Source organism: Phoenix dactylifera, chromosome 12 (genome assembly GCF_051530095.1).
Source record: "Phoenix dactylifera cultivar Ajwa chromosome 12, Ajwa_hap1_PhDact_Kaust_v1.1, whole genome shotgun sequence".
Lineage (NCBI taxonomy): Eukaryota > Viridiplantae > Streptophyta > Magnoliopsida > Arecales > Arecaceae > Phoenix > Phoenix dactylifera.
In genome coordinates this window covers 29,696,150-29,719,319 of record NC_143201.1, presented here as the reverse complement: position 1 = coordinate 29,719,319, position 23,170 = coordinate 29,696,150, and the positions used below count along the sequence as shown (strand labels likewise).

The following is a 23,170-nucleotide window of genomic DNA, read 5'->3' as shown; positions in this document are numbered from 1 at the left end:
GATCAGAAACAGTCCAATCACGGATGGGCCAGGGAGCTGGACGGTTCGGATGATCCGTTGATAGTGGGGCCGGGTAGCATGATAGGCTCGGCCCGGTTCTTTTTACGAGGACAGTGATAGCCGACCGGGTGGGCCCAAGCCCAACCAATGCGCGTCTTCTACCTTCCGATAGGGGCGGGTGGGGGGGTTCGTCCACCTCGACGATTTAATCGAGGCGAGTTGGCAAACCTTCATCATGATGATCGACGGCCAAAATTTACCAGGCGTTTGTTTCGCGGTTTCTTTCTGTTCTATTCTTTCCCCTCCACGTTGGATCAAGAGCTTTGTAATTCACTTCTGAGAGTTGATAACTGCCTAATACTGCTCGAAGGCAACTATGTTCTGACGTACATCTATCGAGAAGAGGATTTGGTGCGACCCAAAAAGTTTTGGTTGAACCATCGATTGTTTCACCAAGGTGACATGAATCCGAGAAACTTTCTATATAACATATTTTTCTTACATGTACATAAAAAAAAAATCAGCTCATTCACTTTCTATGGTGTTTCTTTCTATCTCGCCGTTCTCTACGATAATCTTAGCAAATCTTTGATGATAACAAGAAGAGACTAGAGAGAGAGAGAGGTATCAAAACAAAGATTTTTGGAGAGAAAAGCTTGCTTATACACATCTTGACAGCTACATATATGATACATGATATACGTAATAAGTTATGCATTATAAATACGACCAGCTGTAAGTAGAATGCATCAATAACTATTCATAGTATTTCGTATCGATCATAATCTTTACAGTGAGCATTAAATCAAAAAAAAAATATCTTTCCATTTATACTTTGCATTTCTTTTATGGCCCTATTTATGCTAATATGTGGCGTTTCTTAAATTTCTTTCCAACTTTATTCTTCAATTTTTATCTCTAAAAAATATAGTTACATACTTACATCACAAAGACGGTGAATTGGAAGTATTGACCCAAAAAAGGACCCTTGTACGAATTCGATGCAAATTGGTAATGGGGAGACACTATTTATGTCACTTGAATCCAATGCTGTACAATAGTAACGAGATGTCCGACAAGAGATGAATTATTACATCGGGAAAGATAACAATAGAGTGTACTAGGTGAACAAATGTTAAATAGCCCTTGGGCGATGAAAAGAGCCTGAGAAGTAGCACATCAAACAACAAAGCATTGCAGGTCCCAACGCAAAAATGCCCAAGTCTTGCGCTCCAAGAAGCAGAGCTCGGTGGAAAAGATAAAGACCACCTTCTGCGTACCAAAGTTCTCTTTAAACATGAGATTAAGCCCTCTTTGGTTTTAGAAATATTATTTAAAGCTTTTTCATATTGAAGCAGGTCCATTCATCCATGTAATCATGCATTCATGCCCGTTAGATATGTGGTCATCCCCATAGTTTTGTTACTAGCAATCCAAACTACTAGCAACTTAAACTCTCCTCCCACTATTAGCTGAAATCATAATGTCATTAACACCATAATATTAAGTGCGAGTTTCGCATCATGTTTCACGTACGACATGAGATCACTGCAATCTTTAATCGATGGCCACTACAACCATTCACGTTGGACCGGCCCCACACCGTACCCCAACCCCTACTTTCCGTTGTCTTTTTCCTGCTCGCCACCAACCGACGGTTCTCCCTTAACGGCCAAAACCGGCCGGTTCACTCCGCCTTGCGCTGCGCGCCGCGCTCGAAAACAAACGCCGTTCCTTTCCGTCATCTCATTATTTCGCGTCGCGTCGCCATCAAGTGCCACGTCGAAACCTCCCTGCAGTTAAACCACGAGCCATGATTTAACCCGGACAGGGTTAAAGTCGAACGGGGCCTACGTTCTTTAATTTTTACTGTCCTTTATATTATTATATTCTAAGTGCAGTCCTTGGTGTCGTTTAGCGTGACTCAACTTTTCATGACTTCGGGTTCGCCCTCCCGCCAGGTGCGCATCTGGAGGCAATCCGACGGCTCAAGATGGAGATTCCCTGACGGTTGCCGGCTCACCGACGCCGGGCTGCATCGCGGGCTCCAGCACACGTGCATTGCTCCCACGTTGCAGTCGCCGCAGCGCGCCGACGCCTGGAACGTTGCTTACGGTAAAACACGGTAACACTTTTGATGAGCCGTAATACCGTTCTACTAAGAAAAAAAATATAAAAAAAATTACTAAATCTGGTCCGACGGAAGATTCACTGAACTTTGATGAAATAGAAAAGATCTGAAAGTACCATCATTATGAGGTGGAATGAGAGCCAAAATGATCATACCGTAGATCCTTCAAGCTTTATTTGTATAAAGATGAAGGTGCAGTATAGGTCGGCCCGCGGCCAACAAGTATTATGGGCTAGCTCAATCATGCCAGAGGATGGCTTGTCCACGATGATTGATGAATTTCAAAATGGCACCAGCAGTAGTAGAAAGTGTCACTCTTTACTTCAAAACATTCAGACTATAATCAATGGCAGTATAGTCTTTCAGACCAAGCACGTATTTAGAAAAACTAACAGGGCAGCGGACTGGATGGTCTTATATGTGGCCAGTCACTTCGAAAGTATCCTATGGATTGGAGAAGTAGAGTTGACTAGAGCGCTTCAGAATTTGTTGTTTTTTAATTTTATTTGATGTATCCATATTAAAACTATATAAAATATTTATTTTGGAAGAAAAAAAAATTCGGCTTTAGGTTTTAAAATAATAGATGAGCTATAATTGTCCTCCCTGAATGGTGCTCTAAATCGCACCCTATAACGATGAGGGTCTATAGATGTTCTTCCTAATTCACTATAGTGCTAAAATGTGTGGGGCATGCGGTGCTTCATTATTAATCGGTGGATCTGGATGGTAACAGCCAGTAGCAGTTAATCCAAACCATATCATTTAAAATAAAAAAAAAATTTATTAATTATTTAATATTTAATATTTAATAAATGATGCTATATGGCACGGTCTGTGTTAACTTTGCTATCATCTGTTTATTTTTTATAAATAATATAAAATTATTAAAATATGTACGTACTTTAATGATAATATGATTAATTTATTTTTTTTGTTAATTAGATCTTAAGCGAATACTTTCCGATCTTGTGATAAAATTTGGCACTGCTCTACCCCCGCTCAATCCATTCATGGGCGGGGTGGAATATAAATATCACATACATATACAATTAACACGAATACTGGAAAGTTCGTAATGGACTCACACGCGTAACGGTAAAAAGAGTGGCAGTAAAAATAGTTTTTAAATGGATTGTACTGGGGTTTTTTAAGAGATCGGGCGGAGTCATCTTCCGCGGGCAAGGACATTTGGCAGTAATTTAACGTTATTTTATATTGCTTTTAATATAATTCTATTGCTTTATTTGAAAATGTACTTTTTCATTGCAATAATTTAAGCAGGCTGAGACCCTCGCGAGAAACGAAAAATCCATCGCGAGGGATTTATAAATATTGCTTTATTTTATTGTTGCATTAGTATTTTAATGCTTGTATTAAACGTTATTTGATCACTTGATCTCCACTCTTTCTTTTTTTTTTTTTTTGTTTTTTCTGGTACAACAGCACCCACACAACACGGGCGCAACCAACAATTTTTTTTAAAAAAATTAGTAAAAAAAATAAAGAGTACCTGCTTGATCTTCCAAAAAAAATTACTAGAGTAATGAGCTGCAAAGAAGGCCACTCAGTTAGGTGTACTGTTTGCCTTCTAATAAACATAAAAAAGAGCCACAACCTCTTGCTATTCTCTAGATATCATGTGACGACGACTATCCGCCCGTCTTATTGTGTTAATGTAAAATCCACTCGATTATCATAGCCGAGTTCTCTTCAAGGTGAATAAAAATCAGACCTAGAGCATGCCTCGCGTAGAAGAAGCCCTCTCACGCAGTTGTAAACTCAGTGCCAATAACAGAGGTGTCGAAGATCCACTGGCCGCCAACCACCACAAATCTAGAGTTGCAGTCTCTGATGATAAAGCCACGCCTCCACTATCACTTTTCTCAGCAACATTGTCGTCAAAATTTACTTAAAGAAAACTAGAGGATGAAAATTTCTAGAAGACAAAAGCAACCCTAATCGCCGAAGAAGCTAAAAAGGGTTCCAAATATTTCTGACCATCCCAAGAGAAAATGATGCAGCAGTGCTAATGAATTCCGCCTGTGTGAAGTAGTGCTTCATCCATCACGGCCCTTGAATGAATCTTTCTATTTTTAAAAATTTAAATGTTTCTATCTAACCATATATAATAGGCTAAATAGGTACAGATATCTTACTTCATGGTGCTCGGCTTTGCCCAAGATAACTTCAAACAAGCCAAAAAGTTCTCCATCAGGGTCATGCTTTGCCCGAAGCCCCGGGTGACCATCACGCATCGTACGCGTTTATGCTTTATGTCAAAAACAAAAAGAATAGATTATTAAACGTGGTTATGCGGTATCGTACGCGTTTGAATATTTTTTTTTAAAGGTACAAGTTTGTATATAGAGAAATCCGAGGGCAGCAAGCGTTAGTGGGATACGTAGGATTCTATTCGCCTCGTCCTATGACTTATGAGTGGGCCATTCGAGGAGTTACAAGGTCACGCCGTCCCTCCTTGGCGGTTCGATCGGGTCTATGCGACTAATTTCATGATCACGCGATTATTCAAGTAAATAACCATCGTTTCGCGACTGGCTTGTATGAGGTACTAAGTAGAGGGCTCTGGCTGTATCTTTTTTTTTTTATAATGCCAACCATTAGATCATATATTACACGAATCTCAAAACATTTTATTATTTTATATCCCTGCACAAGTTTTAAAAAGGCCATTGCATGATCCAATTGTTAATATTACGAGAAAAATAAATTATTCTTTCGCACCAAAAATAAAATCCAAATAAACTCTAAGTAAAATAGCTAGGCAGTGCATGAAAAAATAAAAAATAAAGATTTCAAAGCTACTAAATAATTTTTTCCTATAATTATTATTTCAAATGGATCAATAATGAAATAACTATAAAATTCTTTGATAATTTATATATATATATATATATATAATAATAAAATAAAAATATACAATGATAAATAAGGGACATATAAAATAAGAGAAATATATAGATAAATGAAGTAATAAAATAAAGAAATATATAAACATATTGATAAGCAAAAGATATATAAAGTAATAAAAATATACAAATAAGTCTACAAATAAGATTCTTTTTCCTTCTCTCCCTCCTCCCGCTAACCTCTTGCCAAAGGTCTATCACCATTGTTGCCACTTTACTTCCTCTAGCTCTCTCTATTTCCCTCCCACTCTAGCTTGCCGTCTTAATCTAAAAATTATCTTTGGCCTTTTTATCCACTTCAGCCTTGACCACATTGGCACCGCCTCTCCGCCACCAACGCCATCACCACGTTGTCCTTCGGTACTAATTCTAAAATTTGAAATAGTAGAGTTTTCTCTCTTATCTGTTTACTGGATATATAAATAGAGATATTCCACGAATAATCGAATGTAGAATATATCTCAATAGTATTATTAAAAATAAGATAAATTCAATTACTTTTAGTTAAAAAATTATATGTTTCCATCGACTTTACTTATGTTTCCGTTGATAAAAGATAGTTATCATCACGGTATCCAATTAGATGGGATAAACTAAGTGGGTACCCAATTATTGTGATTTAAAATATAGTGTTTATCATTTTGGCAGGCAACTTCCTTATTAAGAGCGTTATCACATCGCATCCTCAATGTCACATAGCTAGTATGGCTTTTCTATATTTATTTTAAATTTTTGATGTATCTAGTATAGCTTTCCTAAAAATTAATTTCATTGTTTCAATATATTTTCAGGAGAAATTAAACTTATAAATGCTTTTGAATAAATGTAACGGGAAAATGGACAGTGGCACGAAATATAGGGAAGAAGGCCACTTAGAGCTGTAGTTTGCCTTTTGGAGAAGTTGATACCGCACCTAATATTTCTTGCGTACCCATGGACATGACTTTGCCCCTAAGTACCTATGCAGTGTTTGGCTCAAGCATATAGCAAGTGAAATAAGTCTTATGCCTACTATATTTCAAACTATCAGGTATAATTAAGTAGTATAAGTAATTATTCTGTTCAATTTTGCTTATGCCAATTATAATTATTTTCAAGGAAAACTGTCACAAGTTATTTGGGACATAATGCCATCATTTAAGTCTGTTTTTTTTTCTTAATGTTAAATACAGTGCAGTCGAGAGCAATTCTAATAAGATAAAACTAAACAAAAAGAGGAATGAATTATAGCATAACTCTTTATGTTCCACTTTTTCTTATCGTCGAAGCAAATCCAGCCATCATATATATGTTTGGTTCAGGAATAAATCTGGAACAAAGTCTTAACATCCGTCTTGCTTGTGCTAAGAATTTTAAGAAATATGAACACGCGGGGGGAGGCTGTTCTGTTAATATTTAGAGTGTTTTGGGAGGAACTGTAGCAAATTTGGATATTTGTGTTTTCCATTAAAGAGCCGTTAGTGCCCCGTCGAGGCCCTTATTCTCTTCTTTTGAATCAGGCTGACATATGGTGTTGGAACGGGGACCAACACCACTGAAAGCGACCCCAAGGAAATTGCTTCTTTTCTCAAAAAAAATGATCACAATGTTAGGTCGAGCACCCCTCAGATGCATTTTGTAGCTATTAGAGCGTCCTGCATAATTTATCAGGTATGGCTGGCCAGAATACTTTAGTTTTTGGCGAGCTCAATCCGTCTCCATGGTTCGTGATGGAGCGGGTTCGGCACAAGCAGCAGAGATTCTTCATGCACGTTCAAATCACAGACTTTTGACAGCTCGAGATACCTGGGCCCCTATATTGCCTCGGCAGCTACTCATATGGTGTTCTTCACATGGGAGCCCCACTTCCGAGTTTTCTCAAGATCAATTTTGACGGCTCAGTCCTGAATGAAGGCAAAAGGAGAGGGGGCGGGTTGTTATCAGGGGTCTGAGCTCCAGCATGGTGGCAGCGGGGGGTGTCAGATCTTCGACACCTTAGTTCCAGGGGCAGAGCTACGAGCGGCTTGGATGGGACTGCAGTATGCGCGGCGTATACTTCAGATAAGCTCCATCATTTTGGAGGGCGATTCGGCCATTGTGATCAGCTGAGTCCAAAAGAGCACACACAGTGATATAAGAGTTCATTCTTTGCTCCGTAATATATAGTTGATGGTGAGGGAGGGTATTACTTTTCATGCTATGCATGTATATATTGTGAGGCTAACGGGGCGGCGGACTGGGTGGCGGCATATATTACAAGCTACTCAGGAGGCACCCTATGGGTTGGGGAGGATGACTTGCCTGGTGCACTTCGGAACCTTTTGTTTGCAGATTTTACTGGATGTATTCGTATCCGTGTTGTATGAAATGCCCGTTTTAGGAAAAAAAAGAAGAAAAGATCACGGCTTAAAGGCGTCAAGAAGAAGCTCAGTTTCAAAGGATGGCTTGCCGAGACGTTTAGAAAAAGATCTCATGGGCAAGACAGAATGTGGGTTAAGATAGGCTAAAGACCAATATTTGAAGTAGCTGAAATAGTAGTATTCATCAAGCGAGGGCTCTCTTTATTCTCCGCTCCTTTTTTTTGTCTTTTGACATAACTGAAAATACAGTCAATCTTGATATAATTCAGCTAGGATTAGAACGAATAAAAAAGATTCAACCCCCATCAAGCAAGGGCTTTCTTTACTCTCTGCTCCTTTTTTTTGTCTTTTGACATAACTGAAAATACAGTCAATTCTGATACATTTCAGCTTGGATTAGAACCAATAAAAAATATATTATCTCATTCTATCTAAAAACTCAAGGCTACATTTTAAAAAAAAATATTCTGTTTTTTAGTCTATAAAAATTAAACTTTCATGTGTCCTATACGATTATATATATATATATATAATATAAAAATTTCATTCTCATAAAAATGTTGTTTTTTTTTTTATTTTTTATTTTTTGAGCATTCCAGTCACAATGAGCCGCTTTTTTTTTTTTTTTTTCAGTTGGCCACACTTTCCCTTCCCGTGCGTGTTATGGTCACTGCGTGATACAAGCGAGCCTCCACCTACAGGCTCTTTTAAATTATGTTGCATCAAAAATAATAAAAAAGCGAAGGACCTTGTGTTCATATATAACTACCTCTTGTTGTATATATCCTTCGGGCAATCATTCAACTACACAAATAAATGGATTTGAAGTGCATATTTATAATTTGTGATTAAGGAGCCATCTCTTCGTAAAAAATGGAAGGAAACAACCTGATTATGGAGGGAACCAGACATGGTGGGGAAGCAGACCAACTGGCCCTCGATATAGAGTCGGACCCATCAGGTACAGACGGCATCATTTGAATCATTCCAGAATCAGACCGAGCTCTCATTACGCAATGCTCTAAAACCTCTCTTATCATAAAATAATGCAAAAGATTCTCAGTGTCTCCCTATTTTTGCGTTGTTTGCGTCCACTTTAGAGTCCATAAACCTCCCGATTCTTCCACTTTGGTCCCCAAGAATATCTTATATGATCCCCTTGTCAAGACTTTTCCAATCCATCTCCCATATCCCTATTTTCTTGATCTAAAACAATCTAGATGATGAGGACACATCATTAACTGAAAAAAATAAAAAAAATGTCAGGTGCACTAGAGAGCACCATGTTGGTTTTTTTTTTTTAAAAAAAAAAAATCAGATCTTTCATGGCGAACCAAACGAAATCTACATTATGGATTTTCTCAGCTAATCTTTCTATTCAATTCTTTAATATTTTATTTACTGATTCTTATGATGCACCTATTCTCGATTAATTTAAACCATCCAATTTACTGAAAAGAAAAAACAGATCAAATTGATATTTGAAGAATTTAAATTTCCGTCCCAAAATCTCCCTAGATACAGTATTTTTTTTTTTTTGCTACGAAATAGATACAGTTCAATTGGACTAGGTTACCAGAAGAGGCACCCACCTCTTAAGGCGTTCATTCCCACGACATAAGTTAGACGATGGAGCCACGATGAGGAATAAGTTGAGATCTGAAAAACAAACATATTTTGAAACAATAATATAAAAGAACTATCAAAGATATATAAAATATTATACTCTTCCAAGCGAAGTGACTCCAATGATTCTTTTAATGGCCTCTTCCAAGCTTTTGAATGGTGCAAATGGGAGCTATGCTGCAGATGGCGCAAATGCAGACATGATGATATGAATGGCGTGTGATGGTGCATTTAGAGTATACAATGCGTAGAAGATGACATAAATAATATTCTCTTCCAAATTTAAGGATCACGAGCTTCCTGACTCTCTCTAGGCATTAGAGCGATGCTATGTCAACTCCGAAAGTACACTCAAAAATGTCACCCAACTGTCTTCGGTCATCCCCGTTGCTTCTTCAAGACGCGGAGCCATTCATAATGCAAATGAATTAAGGGACCAACGAGAATACGATACACCAGCTAAATAATTGTTTTTTGAGTTCAATTTCTGAGTTATCAAAGCATTTTGTTACAAATTATTTGCAGGTAATATATGATGGTATTCAAACACTGTCGAGATGTCCAGTTCATTCCAAGTTAGGACCAACCAAAGCTGTAGACAAGAAAGATGATTGATTGATGAGTTGCAAGTATTCGGTATCAAAATAGTGGATGCCTCGTGAAACATGTATGGGGCCAACGAGAAATTCACAAATAGATCGAATCGATGGTTCAAAAGTAGCTTTAACTGTGCTTTGCGTAGATTACATGGAAAAAATGTTGCTTAAAAGCATCTGAAACAGTGATGCTTGTAGAATCGAGATTTAGTTGAGAAAGGTGGACTATTTTTCTTCATTTATTTTAAATTAAGTTAGTGGAATTATCAACTTTATATTCATCACTGTGCATTAAGAGTAGTGCCTACAAGGCGATCTCTTTTCATGATAACAACGCACCGGACTCTGAAAGTTTCTGTGCGGGTCTGGGGTTGCTCGCATTTGTACCATGATTCAATATTAAATGAGGTGAGGGCTCATTGTTCCAAGGGCTATGGCCCGCCAAAAGAGTGGATTGGTACCATTTTTGAGATTATCAATCAACTTTCCACAAAGTTGATTGTCTATTTATTCTGATTTTTATCTAATTTCGTTCGGAAGATTGGTTAAATTAGTATTAAAATCCACCCAATCGAAAATTTTATTCGAATTTTTAGCTTAAATATAGATTATATTTAATATACAAGAGACTTGCAGTCCAAGGATTATATTTTTAGCTTAAATATGGATTATATTTAATATTTTTAGCTTAAATATTTAAATATGGATTTTTTATATATGATATGGATTATACCTAATTTCGTGCGATGCAAAATTTATTTTTAAAATGGGCCAGACGAAATTTTTGTTTAAAAAAAAAGGGGCCTTAAAACAATATATAGGCTTGGAAAAAGGCAAAAAAAAAGCGACAGCTTTGGTAGAAGGTAAAATCATTTTAGCTTGCAGTTGCATGCTCAATCTATACGTTTTCAAATCTAGTAATACGTCAAACTTGAAATATCGGGCTTAACAAATGTGAGGATAAGCACGCAAGTTTGAGGCCTAGCCAAATCAGCCGGAACATATATCGTCAGGTCCAACCCAAATCAAAGGAAAGCAACCAAGACCAAGCAAATCAGACCTGCATATCTTTATTAGGATCATTACTTGCAAGATATCAGAACAGATGTCCATCCTCGATCAAATTCCAAATAACTCTTTTATCTCAGCAGCTTCTCAGATCATTCTTGATCAAGATCTAAATAGCAGCGTACCTCATCATTAGCTCGGTCGCTTGCCCTCGCGCTTTTACATAAGAAGTCCGCGGTTCAAGACTTGAAATGGCCTTATACTTCTCAAGACTTGGACTCTTCCATGTCCGGAATTCTTTTTGAGTACGAAATCCTGGTGCGACGGATGACAGACCTCCATCCAACTACCAGCAGGGTAGCAATGGGACGGCCGTGGCCTCCCCAATCTTACGTCACCCCCTACTCAAACCTTCCATAAATATATTAAATAAAACCAAGCAGGCTCCAAGCCCAGTTATAGTCTAATAGAGAGAATGGCGATAGACAACGGACCTACAACCGGATAAGTATTTCAGGCAAATCACAACTCCTTCCTGCCAACCACTTCGGGCAGTGCCTATGCATCGGCGAGCTTTGCAGCAAAAACATGATAGTCATCAGTTAAAATACAGATCATATATAACATTGTGAAACTTACGCAAAGTGAAGAACAGCATGCCAATGGCAGGAAAACCGCATAAACGTCAGCGAAAATAGACCATACTGCTCATGGCAGGAGTAAAGTTGATAAGACCTTCCAGGAATCAGATTGTCTACTACAAGAATTATATATAAGACGCACAAATACTGTCCCGTTCGAAAAGAGATTCCTGAATTGCATCTCCAGATACCTGAAACCCCACTTCAGACAGCTGAAGTAGATGAAACCAAAAAGCCCATCCCTCCAGAACAAGGGCTTAAATAAGCCGGATTTTTGGCCTCCAAACAAAAGAAACGAAATCCATCAGACTCTGAATCCCTTCTTCCCGTAAACCACCTTCCGAAAGCTGGATTTTGTGTCGCTAGTACAAAATGGGGGTGGATTCAAATATTAGAACACAAATTGATCACCTATGGAGAAACCCCTGACCCTCTCACCTATTGCAGAGCAAGACTCTAAAAAGAAAACGACAGCACTGAGACGAGATGAGCATAGCTTTTTTATGTAATGCAAACCACAGGACTACAATGTTTTTCTTATGCTCCAGGATCTGTGACACCCTCTGACTTGTCCGTATCCATTGGCTCGGGTGCAGTTGGCACTGCCTGACCACTTTCATCAGCCAAGTGCTCCCCCTGCGTACCATCTCCTTGAGGCTGCTGCTCGGTGGCTTCAGGTTGTGCTGGCGTCTCAGCTGGAGGTGGGGTCTGCGGCTTGGCTGGAGGAGGCCTTGGCTTTGTCATTATCGGCCTGCAAAACCTGTGCAAAGCAATTTCTTATACAGTTAGACAACGATGCACGACAAACTTGAGATAGAAAATTTGTGTACCACAAAATGGACACACGAGTGCCAAATCTTAATGCGCAATTCAGCTAAGTTGAAAGGAGGATTCAGAAATATTTTGCTAGATCAGGATTGATGATGAAGATGGCACTCGCACAAAACTACTGCTATTCCTTTCTCTACATTCAGCCCTTTTACGGGAATAATTCCTACCAAAACTCTAAAAGATATTACCCAAAAAATTTATTGAAACAAAAAGGTTTCATCATAGCGATTAATTCTAGCTCACTTCTTATGTTTTCGAAAGTGGAAATCAAAAGCAATGCCAAATGACCTAAATTATTACCTGTCCAGCGTTTCAGCCTTTGTTTTCAAATCTGCAGAAAGAAGAACAGGAGTGGAATGCTTCGGCAAGGCATCCTGCTGCTGCTTTTTCTCGCTTAACCAGGTTTCTGCTTCAGCACATTCATTAACGACCTATATTAAATGTTCAACAAATAAGCACGACTGCAAGATTTTCCCAATATACAAACAATTACAGCAACCATTGTTCCAACAAATTCAGCACATGAACTGCAGGAGATGTATTAAATATGCAGTATATGTCAGATATTAACACAACAAGTATGTTAAACAATTTTGAGGTCTTTTGACCACCCAATGTACCAAAAAAACAGGAGTATGTTAAACAATTGTATGCTAAGCTTGTGTTACAACATGCACAATATTGGAGGTAGTGAAAACTCTTGAAGGCTAAGAATTAGAAGGAAACAAATCCCAGTCAGGTGTGCCAATTGACAAAAACATGCAAGGAGGACAACAACTGCATCTACGTATATGGATGGTTCTAATAAAAGGACAGCCATGTGCTTTCCGATTTTAAGGCAAAACAGTTTTTGGACATTTTCCAATTGAATGTTGATAGCAAAGGAAGACGAAGGGGCAGCCCAGTGCACGAGGCTGTTGCTGCTGTGGGGTCTCAAGAGGGTCAGGATTGTTTCCGTATTTCAAACCCGTGGCACCCAGGTCAACCTTCACTAACATACAAATAAGCATAAAAATCAGGCCCAGGAAGGAGTACAGCGTAGCATCATACCTTCTGCTTATCTGTTATGTCAATGTGATCGAATTTAGGATCTTTGGACAAGGCGGCCTCTCTGAAACTATTGATACAGTAGATGAGTTGATCAACGGTTGGACCTCTTTCTGTCCACTCCTTGTACCGTTCTTCAATAGGGTCACCTTGCTGCACTCAGACAGCCCATATCAGAAGCACCGAACATCTCAGGTTGACAGAACTAAACCAAGATAGAATAATGAATCACCTTTTTGAGTTCCACAAGCTTAGCAACATAAACACCCTTTGTCTCATCCTCACCATCTTCATACAACCAGTCCTCGACCTCCTGAAGCTTTGCAATGAGCTCATCCTTCTCCGTTGCTGTCACGAAATCCTGATACTTATCATAAAGCTGAAAACAAAATCGTGGAAGTAATGAGATCAGCCCTTGTAGATTAACACAATAATATAATACAAGGTTTATGCTGGATGACTGGAACCTTGTTTCGCATGTCGTAAACATATGCTTCAACAGCATTCTTTTTGTCTTTGGTTTCTTCCATTACCCTGTCTTGAAGAGCCAATTCAAACTCCTTCTCAACTGCTTTTTGCAAATCTTCGGCCGACATTCCACCATAAACCAGTACAGAAACTGGAACATTTGTTTTCTTCACCTTCTTTTTGGGAACCTCGACCTGAAGGGTCAACATTATATGAACAAGTCATAATCCTTCAGATGTGTTTGTGCACAACTCATGGAAAAAAAAGGGATGTAATATACAGGAGCTGTTGTAAAATATATGGATATAGCACCACAAATAAGGATTCTTACTGTTTCCGATGGCAAAATTTTTTATTAGGACAATCAAATTACAACATCTGGTAGACAAACATTGGAGAAAGAGATATTTTTAACCGTAGAAAGAGAAGAGACTTCTGTCAGACATCAACAGAGACAACATATAAGATACAATCTTCATATTTGTTAGGAACTAGCACAACAAACTCACTGAAGACGAGCCATAAAAAATACATATAAGAGTGTATTATAAGATAGGAACAGGCCACCACTTTATGTTTTACTCCCACTAGGAACATAGGAGTTTCCTGACATTTATAAAGCTTGAGTTGAAGACATCCACAAAAATACAAATTGCTAGCTCATTTCAATTCAATCACACAAACTTTGTGGTGTACAGAAAACATTAAAATATATAAATAGTTAAATATAATGCATCATTCATAATCCTTAACTATGAGCTTCAAGATGATACAATTTATCATTGCAATTTACATTCAATGATCCTAAATTATAACGGGTGGATAAAGATACTGAAAACATTTTTAGTTTTGTTGAGTAAGAAAAGATTAAAAAGGAAAATGCCCGGAAAGGCATGCAAAGAATGTTTTGTCGACTGATCATAAGAAACAAGCTATTTGCCAAATATAACATATAAATGTCAACACGTTCCGCAACGAATAGAGGTGGTTTAAAAAAATGAAGTACAATGTAAAATTTATTTGTGGAAAAGAACAGTAATTGCTAAAAATCTTGTTTGCCTCTCAAATAAAAGATGAGAATATTGAGAATATGCAAACATTGTGAAAAGATCATTGCAAATTTATGAGAGATTTAACAAATACCCAAAAAGAAAAGAATGTTATATAGTGTGCTATGTTGCTGTACAGAGACCTTGCAAAAACTAATGAATAGCCCGTATACAATTTAATTACTATAGTGATTTGTACAATCAATTAGCCATGAAGTTATTATCAGTGATTAGCAATGTACTTTTAAACTTGACCAGGAAAAAAGACAATAGTTGTGTATTAACACCTAATGCTAAACTTCTTTTATAATAATAATTATTGCACATGCGATCTATCAGAAAGAAAATCATGCACCACAAACAAGGGAGAAAAGCTCAGACCTGGCCTTTCAAAGAAACTGGAAGCTCATATGATAACTGTAAGGATGGCATCCAATCATCCATGAGAAACAAGAATGATTACTTAACCAACTAAAACACATCCCCCCACCCCAACCACATCCATGCTTCTCATCTGCATTGCACGTCACAATCAAGTATAGCTACTAAATAAGAAATCATTTAATAGTGAAAGAAAAGAGGAGACTTCTGAATGTGTTTTTTTCTATGATAGAAAACCAATAACCCACAAAGCCAGCTACATAATTCAGTCAAAACCAAAAAGATCACAAAAGGATGATCAATCCAAACATAGAGCCACCAAAAAGAATGAGAACTAAGAGAAAAGTCCAACCAAAATTCACAATGGTTTTCTGTCTCTGCATCTTTTTTTCCTCTTCTTTCAAGGGTTTACATAAAGATAAATCGACACTTATATTTTGTTCCCAGCACAAGGTAGCAAGTGGAAACGGGGGGTCAATGACAACTAGTTGTTGTCAAATTTTTTTCACGATAAAAGACAATTAGTTTTCCTGGAGGTGATGCCTAATAGCAGAAGATGGTAGTATGGAAAACATGGGGGCAGAGGACTACATACAATAATATCACAAGCATAAAGATAAATCTACAGGAGACAATATCAACTTAGATGTATATGCAAAGTTCCCACAAAAAATGATGATTAAAAAAAAACTGAAGGACTCAGAATGTCAGAAAAGGCAAACAATAGCCAAACGAGATGACATGCTAAGCAAGAAAGACCAGCAAGAAAAGCTGAGGTAAGTGCCATTTAGAAAAGACCAAGTTGCCACAGACGTCGAGGAAGCACAATGTGAGAAAGCTTACATAAGGAAATTTACAATCTTCAATAAATTAAACATTGAAGAGCCCAACGCAAACACTACAATAAAGAACTTTCCAGATACTTCTGCTAGCCAAGTCAACAATCAACTTCTTAGCAAAAAGCCTATGATATCCTCAATATATATATATATATATATATATATATATATATATATATATATATATATATATATATATATGTAAAAGCCCAATCTCAATCCTATAACCACAGAAATCCCTAGATGGGATAGGTTATTTCTCAGCCAACAGACTTGAAACCAAAGAACAGAAGAATAGCTTCTATCAGTTCCAAACTTGTAATAAGTACAATTCTATCTTCGAAAATAGCAAATAATGTAACAAAGTCCAACTAGGGTGTGCATAGTAAAAATATAAATATGTCAGTCCAAAAAAAAACATATCCAAGTGTATGAAGCTCCAACCACTGCAGGGTCTGGGGAGGGTTAGATGTATGCATTCTTACTAGTGTGGAGAGGCTGTTTCAGTGTTTTGAACCCATGACACTCAAGTCACAATAGAGCAACTCTACCGTTGCATCAAGGCCCGCCCTCTATAAATATGTCGATCCAACTCTCAAACAAAAAATCATTCCTCAAAAAATAGAGTAAGGAAGCATAATATAACTTGAGTGCAAAGTTCCAATCCAAGCCATAAGCATATTGAAAAAACAAGTAGCTGTTGTTTTACGAACCTTGGCATCAGTTTCCATCTGCGCAGGTTTTTCTTCAGCCTCTGGCGCACCATTTTCCACCCCAGAACCAGAGTTATCTGTTGTTGCAGTTTTAGCATCCTGCATATTTACATCAGCTTCAGTTCTGGAGGAGACACTTGTTTCATCTGTGTCCATCTTGGCAGCCTCCTTTGGAGGCTCCTTTGCAGCTGTTACTGGAACTTCAATTTCTTCCTCCTCCAACATCTGCAGAACACAAGTTTATTTTTAAGAGTTTGGGGTTAAATAGGGGAAGAAGACAACAAGTTTTACAATTTATATATGACTTCTTGCAGACTTACAGTTGCCGACTCGATAGAAACAATCCCATGGATATTCAGGCGAACTTTAACTTTCAATTTAGCGCGCTCTTCTTTGCTGGATTGAAATGGGCCAATCTGTCCAACAGAATCCATAGTTGTCATGAACAGCAGGAGGCCAGTTTTATGAGCATATTATTTAGAAAATATAACATCATATAAATGAACGACAATTATCATTAATTACCGTGCATGAGCTAATCTTTGCTGGAGCTTGCAAATCACCCGCATCAGCAAACATCACATCAACTGTAAATGTACTAGATCTGTAGAATGTAAGAGCTTTGACACTAGGAATTGGATTCCCCTTTGGAAATACAATTGAACTCTGCTGGTTTTCTGTTGCACTATTCTGCGAGTCTGGGGCAGATCCTTTCCATGACAAGGCAATAGGGAAAGGGAAGCTGTCATGAACCTACAGACATGGATAAAGTCAAATATTAATATTATTATATATTTGTATAAAGGAACAACAAATGAGACATGGCTCAGTCGGTACATTGTAGGAGAAGAAAACAGCAATAAGTAGTTAAGCATATAAATAGAAGCATCACACTAGCAATCAACCGCAGTACTGGATCATGGTTCTAGGTATTAGAAATAATATCAGACAAAAAAATATACCTATCAAAAAATGCTCATAGACACAACAAGAGACAAAATAGATTTGTCTTTCACATCATAGAAGAATGCTGCAATTTTTCCTGTTAACTGATATTTCACTATCAGATATAAAAGCAATTGACAACTGCACCAATAGTTCAAATGAGTGAATTAGGCCACACAGAGCACACCAAAACAGTCTTAAGTAAAAGAATATGAACTCACCTAAGAGAAATATACAGACAGACTAATTTAGGTTATTTATTAGATAAAGAAAATGACTTAGGTAATAAAATACCCAAGTGGAGCTCCCTAGGAATCTCAATCTATGCAGAAATTATAATAAATTCAGAAACATATACATACCATGGTAAAATTGCATCCTTGAGATGTAAGTTAATCTTAGCTGGTTTCCTTGCTAATGTTGAAGGGTGGATTCTGGATTCACCCTGCCTAAATAAGTCCTCATCTTGAACAGTTTCAGAACTGAGCAAAAGAGGATAGGCATTCAGGCATTACAGAATTTGAAGTATAAAATGACTTTTATTTTGGTGTCTAGCTAATTCTTCAAACCCAAAATCAAATATCTTTATAAAATGACTTTTATTTTGGTGTCTAGCTAACTCCTCAAAGCCATAATCAAATATCTTTACCATAGAAAAGAAAAGACTCTGAGGTATGCATGAAATAATGTCCATCCATCAGATGTATCTTGCAAAAGCTAACAAATGAATCATTGCCAACTCCTAAAAAGAAAAAGGTTGGTAGCCCTTCTAGGCTGACCTCAGATTGCCCATTGACTCAGATTGCCCTTCTACAAGAAGTTCCTCATGATACCATAAAAATTCCAGTTGGACCAATTTGAATTCCAGGCTTAACTTCCAAACAAGTAACAGGATATAAACTCCAACAACAAAATAAGCAGATATTATACATCAGTTATTGATTAATCAACTCCACCCCCAACTCGAGTGCATGCACACACAAGAAAACTAGAATTTTACAGTGCACAGACAGAAATAAAAATTGCTTTTGTAAATGCACAAAAAGTCAAGGCCCAACATGTAAGGACAATTTTAGATGCTTTAAACTCGAAAACTACGATTTCATCAAGTTAAAGGGATATGAAAATTTATACCATGTATGAAGCCCCAGGCATGACCTCTACGAAATACCTCACAGCAAGCAATATATATGAAATGAATCAGCCAAAAAAAAAAACTGATACCTGAAATTCCCGCACTTTGAATGTGGGGCTGAGAATGGCACATTGAAGGGCACAACCCCGGGCAACACACTCACTCGCATTCATGGTACGTCTAGGCTCCTTTCCGAAAAACTCTGTCAATATCTTAATAATAGCTGGAACACGAGACCCTGATCCAACAATCTCAACTGCATGAATACTTTCCGTGCTCAGCCCAGCTTCCAGAAGTGCCTTCTCCAATGGTCCCTTAACCCGCTGCAATATTGGGATGCTGATCTGCTCGAACTCCTCCCTCTTAATGAATCCCCTCACATCCTTCTCATCCATCAAGCACTCAATATTCAACGGTGCCTCAGGGTTTGCACTCAGCATCTTCTTCAGCTTCTCGCATGCTGCCCTGAGTCTTAGGCAGGCACGAGCATTCTGGTAAACATCAATCTTGTACTCCTCCTTGAACTTAGACGCAAAGTGCTTAAAGAGGACCTCATCAAAATCTCTCCCACCAAGAGACCGATCATAGGCATGGGCCAAAATCTTCAGCTGCCCCTTCTTATACCCAGCAATGCAGACCTGCATGCTTGCATGACCAACGTCAACAAACGCCACATTGAGCTGATCATTCTCAGGTAAGTCTGTCTTGTAGATACCATATGCCAGAGCAGTTGCCGTGGTCTCATGGAACAACCGGAGAGGACGCAATCCTGCAATAGCAGCAGCATCCAGAACAGCCCTTCTCTGGAGATCAGTGAAATATACTGGGATACCAATGCAGCAATCCACAACCGCCGCACCAAGATTCTTCTCCGCGATGCTCTTCAGATTAGAAAGAACCATTGCCAGGACTTGGGTCGGAGTAAAGGCCCTTTGTTCCCCGAGGTACCTAGCATGGATCAGAGGAAACCCATCAGGGCCTTCTGACACCAAGAAGGAGAGGGACTGCAGGTCCCTCTGGAGCTCGGGATCAGAGAATTTCCGGCCCACCAGACGCTTTATCTGGGAGACAGAGTTCTTGGGATTCATCGTAGAGGATGCGGCTCCAGCAGTCCCAATGAACCGCTGCTTCTCACCGAAGCACACGACCGCTGGAGTCTCTCTCTTGGATTCATCATTGAGAACCACATCGATGCCGCGTTGCCGAGCGACCGCAACAATGCAGCTCTCATTTCCGACATCGAACCCGACAACGCTCATCTTCTTCCGGATTTATCACTATCTCCGGTGCGCAAACGAGGAGATCTAAGCATCAATAAATATAAAAAGAAGAAAATTTTGGTCATACCATCCCTAAAGCCAAAGATTTCGCCCAAAGCAAAGAATGGAATAATAAATACTCGCGAAAATGATATCTTTTATCCAATTATGGAATTAACCTTGCAATATACTCCTAAAAAATGGAAGATCGGCGGAGATAGTGCTCCACGAGATCTAAGCCTTCATAAAGATTTTAAAAAAAAACGAGCTGTACAACGGCGAACAGAATCAACGCGCAGATATTAGGGTCTTAAGTCTGGATCGATCCGATGGCCGCAAGAACATAGGGCTTTCGGGAGAAAAAACCGAACAGATCTGGAGAGGAGACGATATGGCGTACCTTCCGGAAGCCTCGAAGCTCCGATGCCAAGATGTTCCCAAGTCCGTTCGAACGCTCTCTGGATCGAACCTCTGTTAAATTCTCCCTTTCTTTTTCGTTTTAGGTTTTCCTGCAGTCGGCGGACGGGGGTCCATATAGGCGTCGGAAGCGTGGCTTTTTCTAGAACCCTCGATTGCGAGTGCCCGGGGCGGCATCATAGACCCAAGTACAGCAGTGTGAGTCCGATACAGAAATTCAATCGTATAGTGACCTCGTGCAACGGTGCATATGGGCCAATTGGCAGTTCGATCGATCCAGACCGCCCACTCGGCTAATCCTACGACAAGTACGGGGATCATTAATCGGCGAGGTCCACCAAATGTGCGGTTGAGATGCTTGGTTGTCTACCCTCAGGTATGCGGAGGCGGGGAGTTCGTGCTGACTCTAGAAAACGGACTGAAGATTTCGGTTCCAGAAAGATCTACGGTTTAAACACACAAAAAAAAAAAAAAATCTAAAAATAGGTTGTATGGATCTCGGGTGCACGCCCCGCACCCTGGATCCAGTGCGCGGTCACCCTTGACTGACTTGGGATGCAGGGTGCGACTCTTAAAGCATTTATAAACCCTTATCTTCCATGCGCCAAAGAAGGGTTCATCTTCCTTTAGATTGTGCAATGGCCCCTCGGAGATCTATACAAATCGATTAAACAAAAAATTTGAAGCGCTTTGAGATATATGCAATATGTGTTGGAATATTTTAAAATTTCAAGTCTGCCCTTCTTTGTCTTTGTCCTTTGTCTAGTGCACTTTTTTTAGTCCCACATTGGAAGGAGATAAAACACAAAACGTCTTTATGTAGTATTCAACATTTTAAACTTTGTGAAGCAAAGAAAGTAATTAGCCCATGCGCGCACGAGCCCAATGGAGATCCAAGGCAAAATTGTTGAATCCGATCTTCCTGAGGGGCGCGATCTATTCTTAAGAACAGTGAAATCACGCCTCAATTGATAAGTTCTTTCTTCTTTCTATCTATTATTTTTGCAACAATATGCAATTCACAGATCAATTATTCTTCCACACCAAAGATATAACCCGAACTTTTTTTGGAAACATCTCATCATGGTTCATTAGGGGAAAAACAAATGCAGTAGGAGAAAGTAATTAGCCCATGCGTGCACGAGCCCAATGGAGGTCCTAGGCAAAATTGTCGGATCCGATCTTCCTGAGCGATTCTGGGTTGTTCGATAGAGTCATTGCATCTGCAAGTTGTTGTATCTTGGAGGATAGGTCGCCATTACCTGCTACTCCGAGGGGCGCGATCTATTCTTAAGAACAGTGAAATCACGCCTCAATTGATAAGTTCTTCCTTCTTTCCATCTATTATTTTTGTAACAATATGCAATTCAACGGTTGATGGCACAGATCAATTATTCTTCCACACCAAAGATATAACCCGAACTTTTTTTGGAAACATCTCATCATGGTTCATTAGGGGAAAAACAAATGCAGTAGGAAAAACAAATAAAAACACCAAATCTTCAAATGTGCCTTCTCTTGGTTGGCATCCACACCGAACCCACCAAATCTTCAAAGTAATTAGCCCATGCGCTCACGAGCCCAATGGAGGTCCAAGGCAAAATTGTTGGATTCGATCTTCCTGAGCGATTCTGGGTTGTTCGATAGAGTCATTGCATATGCGAGTTGTTGTATCTTGGAGGATAGGCCGCCATTACCTGCTATTCTTAAGAACAATGAAATCACGCCTCAATTTATAAGTTCTTCCTTCTTTCCATCTATTATTTTTGCAACAATATGCAATTCAACGGTTGATGGCACAGATCAATTATTCTTCCACACCAAAGATATAACCCGAACTTTTTTTGGAAACATCTCATCATGGTTCATTAGGGGAAAAACAAATGCAGTAGGAAAAACAAATAAAAACACCAAATCTTCAAAGGTGCCTTCTCTTGGTTGGCATCCACACCGAACCAACTCTAGTGGCTTTTAGTCATTTATTCCATGAAGACTCATTTGATCGTGCGTTCAGCACCACATGGATTATAGATAAATCTTGAGTACTTATAGAGAGTCAAAAAATTCAAATAGTAGCTTCTTGCTAGATTTTTTTTTTTGTAAGATCATGAATTGATACAAATGACATCAAAGTAAATTTGACCCATGTAGATTATGAGATGGATTTAAATTCTTAGTTTAGCAAGAACGATTTGACTTAAACGAGAGAGCATGTGAGGACTCGTATAAGCATGTGTTTAATCTTATATCGACATGTACTAGGTAGATCTTGAGTCCTTATATAAGGCCACAAATTTTAAATAATATATTTTAGCAAGATTTTTTGGATGAGGCCCTAGATTGTTGCATGTTTTTGGCCTATAATCCTCTCTGTCTTAGAACACCATATCTAACTTTGAACGTTTTCAACCATATCATTGATGCTAAGTGGGCTGCTGAGGCAAGAGAGAAGCTGGATGCCCAGGAGGCAAGGAGGTATCATATAATCGGTCTTTTTTAAGTAGGAGAGTAACCTTAAAGGGCTTGGAGAGCATCCACTTCTTGGCGATCTTTGGTGGTTGGCGAGGAAGTGTGTCACAATACAGACCGTGCATGTATACCGGGAGACGAACAAAGCGATTGATTGAGTCACCTCCTACATTACTCAGTACACCGGAGAGGTTCTCTAGACTTAAGAGTCGGATGTTCTTTTATCATTGAGCAGTCTACTTTTTTTTGAAAGTATTGGTTATGCTCATTAATGTGAGCTGCCCTTAAAAAAGAAAAAGAGAAGGAGGCTTGGATAAGAAAATTCTCCGCGGGCTGAAACAACCAT

The 23,170-nt window shown here is 38.7% G+C and overlaps 1 protein-coding gene across 1 annotated transcript; it reads right to left on the bottom strand.

Moving 5' to 3' along the window:
• Window positions 1-11,293: 11,293 nt before the first annotated feature.
• On the bottom strand, window positions 11,294-20,921 carry LOC103704699 (heat shock 70 kDa protein 15-like). Its single transcript, XM_008788104.6, has 10 exons — window positions 20,339-20,921; window positions 18,769-19,983; window positions 17,125-17,352; window positions 16,920-17,015; window positions 16,600-16,824; window positions 13,617-13,811; window positions 13,382-13,528; window positions 13,153-13,302; window positions 12,403-12,533; window positions 11,294-12,031 (listed from the first exon to the last, which is right to left on the bottom strand). Exons 2-10 carry the CDS (start codon window positions 19,936-19,938, stop codon window positions 11,809-11,811), a joined length of 2,565 nt encoding a protein of 854 aa, XP_008786326.4. The 5' UTR covers window positions 19,939-19,983; window positions 20,339-20,921; the 3' UTR covers window positions 11,294-11,808.
• Between the last annotated feature and the right edge of the window lie 2,249 nt (window positions 20,922-23,170).

What these genes read in the sequence shown, in the direction of transcription:
- LOC103704699 (XM_008788104.6), bottom strand. Translation starts at nt 19,938, where the DNA reads ATGAGCGTTGTCGGGTTCGATGTCGGAAATGAGAGCTGCATTGTTGCG. An exon ending in AGATGGAAACTGATGCCAAG is followed by an intron (nt 13,812 to 16,599) that starts GTTCGTAAAACA and finishes TTGACCCTTCAG; the next exon opens with GTCGAGGTTCCCAAAAAGAA. An exon ending in AGCTTGTGGAACTCAAAAAG is followed by an intron (nt 13,303 to 13,381) that starts GTGATTCATTAT and finishes GTCTGAGTGCAG; the next exon opens with CAAGGTGACCCTATTGAAGA.